The following is a 6,054-nucleotide window of genomic DNA, read 5'->3' as shown; positions in this document are numbered from 1 at the left end:
CCTAAAATAACTGCTTTACTTCCAACATGTTCCTACTCCACCCTAAGAAAGTAACCTAATATAGCAACATTTCTGTGAACTTGTTCCTACCATACCCACCAGAAATTAACAGACCATAGTCATTCCTGGGCATTCCCAGAGCTTATCTGTTCTTATTGGGTTATCATTCTCCCTTTATTAATTGCTGTCTATCACTAGTTCCCCTACATTCTACATAAGCCATTTGTTTTACATTTTTCAAAGTTCACATTAGTGGTAGCATATAATATTTCTCTTTTTGTGCCTGGCTTATTTCACTCAGCATTATGTCTTCAAGGTTCATCCATGTTGTCATATGTTTCATGACATTTTTCATTCTTACTGTTGTGTAGTATTCCATCATGTGTATATATCACATTTTATTTGTCCATTCATCTGTTGAAGGGCATTTGTGTTGTTTCCATCCTTGGCAATTGTGAATAATGCTGCTATGAACATTGGCGTGCAGGTGTCTGTTCATGTCCCTGTTTTCAGATCCTCTAGGTGTATACTGAGAAATGCAATTGCTGGATTGAAGGGTAACTCTATGTCTAGCTTTCTAAGGAAGTGCCAGACTGACTTCCAGAGTGTCTGAACCATTATACAGCCCCACCAACAATGAATAAGAGTTCCAATTTCTCCATATCCTCTCCAGCATTTGTAGTTTCTTGTTTGTTTAATGGCAGCCATTCTAATTGGTGTGAGATGGTATCTCATTGTGGTCTTAATTTGCATCTCTCTAATAGGTAGTGAAGCTGGACATTTTTTTCATGTGTTTCTTGGCCATTTGTATTTCCTCTTCAGAGAAATGTCTTTTCATGTATTTTGCCCATTTTACAATTGGGCTGTCTGTGCTATTGTCATTGAGATGTAGGATTTCTTTATATATGCAAGGTATCAGTCTTTTGTCAGTTACATGTTTTCCAAAAAAGTTTTCCTACTGAATTGGCTGCCTCTTCACCTTTTCGACAAATTCCTTTGAGGTACAAGAAAATTCTAAGTTTGAGGAGTTCCTATTTATTTATTTTTTCTTTTGTTGCTTGTGCTTTGGGTGTAAGGTCTAGGAAGTGACCACCTAATACAAGGTCTTGAAGATGTTTCCCTACATTATCTTCTAAGAGTTTTATGGTATTGTCTTTTATATTGAGGTCTTTGATCCACTTTGAATTAACTTTTATGAAGGGTGTGAGGTAGGTTTCCTCTTTCATTCTTTTGTATATGTATATCCAACTCTCCCATCCCCATTTGTTGCAAAGACTGTTACATCCCAGTTCAGTATCTTTGGGGGCCTTATCAAAGATCAGTCAGCCATAGATCTCAGGGTCTATCTATGCATTCTCAATTTGATTTCATTGATCAATATATCTATCTTTGTGCCACTACCATGTTGTTTTGACTACTGTAGTTTTATAATAATCTTCAAAATCAGAGAGTGTAAGTCCTCCCACTTTGTTTTTCTTTTTTAGAGTGTTTTTAGCAATTCAGGTCATCTTCCCTTTCCAATAAATTTGATAACTAGCTTTTCCAAGTCTGCAAAGTAGGTTTTTGGAATTTTGACTGGAATTGCATTGAATCTGTAGATGAGTTTGTGTAGAATTGATATCTTTTTTTTAATTCAATTTTATTGAGATATATTCACATAGCATGCAAAGTGTACATTCGATTGTTCACAGTATCATTATATAGTTGTGCATTCATCACCAAAATTAATTTTGAATATTTTCATTACCACACACAGAAATAATAAGAATAAAAATTAAAGTGAAAAAGAATAATTAAAATAAGAAAGAACACTGGGTGCCCTTTTTTTGGCCCCATTTTTCTGCTCATCCATCCTTACACTGGCCACAGGGGAGTGCGGTCCATATGGCTTTCCCAATAACATTGTCACCCCTCATAAGCTACATTTTTATACAAATGAGAATTGACATCTTAATGATATTTAGCCCTCCTATTCATGAGCATGAGATATGTTTCCATCTTTTAAGGTCCCTTTCTATTTCTTTTAGTAGAGTTATGTAGTTTTCTTTGCATAAGTCTTTTACTTCTTTTAAGTTTATTCCTAGGTACTTGATTTTTTTTAGTTGCTATTGAAAATGGTATCTTTTTCTTGAGTGTCTCTTCATTTCATTCATTTCTGGCATATGGAAACATTACTGACTTGTGTGAATTAATCTTGTATCCTGCTACTTTGCTAAATTTGTTAGCTCTAGTAGCTGTATCACTGATTTCTCAGGGTTTTCCACATATAAGATCATATTATCTGCAAATAATGATAGTTTTACTTCTTCCTTTCCAATTTGGATGCATCTTGTTTCTTTGTCTTGCTGGATTGCCTTGGCTAGCACTTCTAGCATAATGTTGAATAACAGTGGTGACAGCGGGCATCCTTGTTTTCTTCCTGATCTTAGAGGGAAGGTGTTCACTCTCACCATTGAGTACTATGCTGGCTGTGGGTTTTTCATATATGCTCTATCATATTGAGGAAGTTTCCTGCAATTCCTACCTTTTGAAGTGTTTTTGTCAAAAAAGCAGTGTTGGATTTTGTTGAATGCTTTTTCAGCATCTATGGAGATGATCATTTGATTTCTCCCTTTTGATTTGTTAATGTGTTATAATACATTGATTTTCTTATGTTGAACCATCCTTGCATGCCTGGAATGAACCCCACTTGGTCATGGTGTATGATTTTTTTAATGTGTCTTTGGATTTGATTTGCAAATATTTTGTTGAGAATTTTTGCATCTATATTCATTAGGGAGATTGGCCTGTAGTTTTCCTTTTTTGTAGCATCTTTGCCTGGTTTTGGTATTAGAGGGATGTTAGCTTCATAAAATGTGTTGGGTAGTATTCCATTTCCTTCAATGTTTTGAAGGATTTTAAGTATCCTTATTACAATTTTAAAGTCTATATGATCTGTAGTTATATTTCCCTTTCATTCTTGTTAATGATTGTTACTGTTTTACTTCTGTTTATTCTTAATTATTCCTGCCAGGCTGTTATCAAATTGTCAATGTTTCCATATCACTATCTTCTTTTAAATTTGTTTATACTCTCTGCTGTTTGTTTGTATTTCATTAATTTCTGCTCTTACCTTTGTTGATTTCTGCTGTGTACTTACTTAGTATTCAACTGGCCTGGCTTGTTGCCTCTTAAATTAGAAACTTAGATTAGTTATATTAAACTTTTCAAATCCATCTTCTAATATATATTGAATTGAAATATAATTTAAATCTATAAATTTCTCACCAGTCTCTGCTTTGTCTATTTCCCACAAATTTTCATGTGATGTAGTTTTTTAAATCATTCAATTCAAAATGTCATTTAATTGTGTTTGGTAACTCTTGTTTGATGTATTGTTATATAGAAAGTTGTCATTACATTTCTACATAGCTAGGGTTATTCTAGCTATCATATTGTTATTGATTCCTAATTTTTTGTTGCCAGGAATTATTCTGAAAGACTTCAATATTTTAAAATATATTGAAACCCATTTTATGGAGTAACATATATATGTGTATATAGATAGATAGATAGATAGATAGATAGATAGATAGGTATAGATATAGATATAGATATAGATATAGATATAGATAGATATAGATTGGTTAATGTTCCATGAACTGGGCATCCTGGAGATGCCAAAAATTTTAATGTAAAGAAATAGCTGAGAATGAGATATGGGCACATGTCAAAGAGATATTTAGAAAATTTACCTGCAGGCTTTGGGAAAGGTTGGATGAGAGGGGAGCAAGATGTAAAACAGTATCATTTGCTGCTTGGACAAACTTCTCTTCAGTGCCTATGATGTCTGGGAGCTAAAGATTTGGCAGTGAGCCAGAGAAGCAGGACCTACTTCCAAGGAGCCTGCACCTGTGATTGGAGGGCTGAGGGCTAAGTGGTTGAGATACCTGCACTGAGGGAACAGGCACAAGAGGGACATGCTTGGGGGTAATGTTGGTGAGTTTGAGTTTGAAGGGCCTGAAGTCCATCAAGGCAGATAAGATACAGAAGTTCTTGGGATTCACAGGTCTGGAGTTTGAGAGAGGGATCACCTGGAAAGAGAGATCTGCAAAGTGTCAGGGTGTAGGCAGAATCAGCCACCAAAGAGGGATGCTGGACCAAGAGAACACAGGGTGAGAAAGCTGCCCAAAGACCAGCTGTGAGCTGTCTCACATTAGAAAGGGAGAGAATAGGAAGCAACACTCCAAAATAGCTGAGTAAGGGCCTGAGAGGCAGGGTTGTGTCCAGTGCTGCAAGAGACTCAGAGATGACCCATTGAAGGGAGTTCTCACTGTGGCAGCAAGAGGTGGATGCAGTGTCTCCATGGTCATGCCAGCAGATGGCAGTGCATGGAGGGGCCAGAGAGAGGAAAGGAAAATGAGCACCCTAAATGGGATGTTTTCCTTGGCCATGCTGTAGAGGAAGTTTAGGATGAAGGTGGGTGGCTACCAGAACACAAATCCAGATGGCAAATATATCAAGGGGAAGATGAAAGGAAAATCACTGACGTATATGTGGTTTTCAGAAAAGCATTGGAAGTGGTGGTTTTGAGGAAATAAATGGGACTTCATCAATTAAACCAGTTGACTGCATCCCTTTCTGAAGGCACAGTGGGTTCTAAATTAGCTGCACAAGGAAAGAGGAGCCTGAAGTATGTGCCATATCACCTCTACAGAGACCTGCACAGTTACCAGAAGGAGGGGCCAGCACTGATGACCACATGGAGTCAAGCCGAGGAGTCATGCCTGGTCACATTGGGAAGTCCAACCAGACACTGTTGACAGAGTTCATCTTGCAGGGGTTCTCAGAGCATCCAGAACTGTGGTTGCCCCTGCTTAGCTGCTTCTTCTTCCTCTACACCATGTCCCTCATGGGAAACACTCTGATCATCATCATCAGCACCTGCAACTCTGGCCACCACAGACCCATGTACTTTTTCCTGTTGAACCTGGCCACCATGGACATCATCTGCCCTTCCTCTGTGCTGCCCAAGGTACTAGTAGGCCTGGCCCTGGAGGAAAACACCATCTCTTTCAAGGAGTGCATGGCCCAGGTCTTCTTCCTTGTGTGGTCTGCTTCTTCTCTGCTTCTGCTGCTTGCAGTCATGGTCTATGAACATTATGTTGCCATCTGCTGGTCCCAGCATTTTGGGACCCTGATAAGCCTGTGCATCTGCCTGGCATTGGCCATGGGAGTCTGGGTGATCTGTGCCCTGGTCTCCTCCATCCACACTGCTCTGATGGCACAACTGTCCTTCTGTGGCCCCAATGTCATCACTCACTTCTTCTGTGAGATCCCCCCACTGTTGCTGCTCTCCTGTAGTCCCACCCATTAAACAGCATCATGACCAACTTGGTTGATGCCTTCTATGGATGCTTCAACTTCCTTCTCACCCTCATGTCTTATGGCTACATCATTGCCAGCATCCTATGCATCCACTCAGCTGAGGGGAAGTGGAAGGCCTCCTCCATCTGTTCCTCCCACCCCATTGTGGTCTCTGTCTACTACTCAGCTGTGTCCTGTGCCTACATCAGCCCAGCCTCCAGCTACAGCCCTGAGAGAAGCAAACTGGCTGGAGTGCTGCACACAACTGTGAGCCCCACCCTAAATCCACTCATCTACACACAAAGGAACAAGGAAGTTAAGGCAGCCATAGGGAAACTCTTCCACTTTTGTAGACGTTAAATGCCATTCTATTACTCTGTACTGCCTCATGTCCATTGTCTGAATACCATGCTTATAGAAGTATGATCTAGTTATCACAGTTTTAACAAAATCATTCTCAGCTCTGGGTGCCGGCCACATTGGTGTGTCTTTGGTGGGTCAGTTGGTTTGTTGGAATTGCATGGATTGTTGTACTGGTGCCAGCATGGTATTTCATGATGTGAGCACATAATAAATGTTGTGTCTACAGAACCAGAAGTTGTTCCTAATAGGAACTCTTCTTTGCTGTCTGGGAAACACACCCTGCTTTGGCTGGTTTCTCAGAGAGCCCTAATACTTAACACAGCACCCTAGTCCTCTACTGATCCA

General features: G+C 39.4%; 1 protein-coding gene across 1 annotated transcript; it reads left to right on the top strand.

The window, feature by feature from the left end:
• Positions 1-4,741: 4,741 nt before the first annotated feature.
• Positions 4,742-5,706, top strand: LOC119520741 (olfactory receptor 13A1-like). The gene is given in 2 exon segments (XM_037818698.1): positions 4,742-5,348; positions 5,351-5,706. Coding segments are annotated over 2 exon segments (963 nt in total).
• The last annotated feature ends 348 nt before the right edge of the window (positions 5,707-6,054 follow it).

The sequence above is a fragment of the Choloepus didactylus genome, chromosome 26, assembly GCF_015220235.1.
Source record: "Choloepus didactylus isolate mChoDid1 chromosome 26, mChoDid1.pri, whole genome shotgun sequence".
Classification (NCBI taxonomy): domain Eukaryota; kingdom Metazoa; phylum Chordata; class Mammalia; order Pilosa; family Megalonychidae; genus Choloepus; species Choloepus didactylus.
The sequence above is the reverse complement of the archived record's forward strand: the minus strand, read 5'-3'. Positions and strand labels throughout refer to the sequence as shown.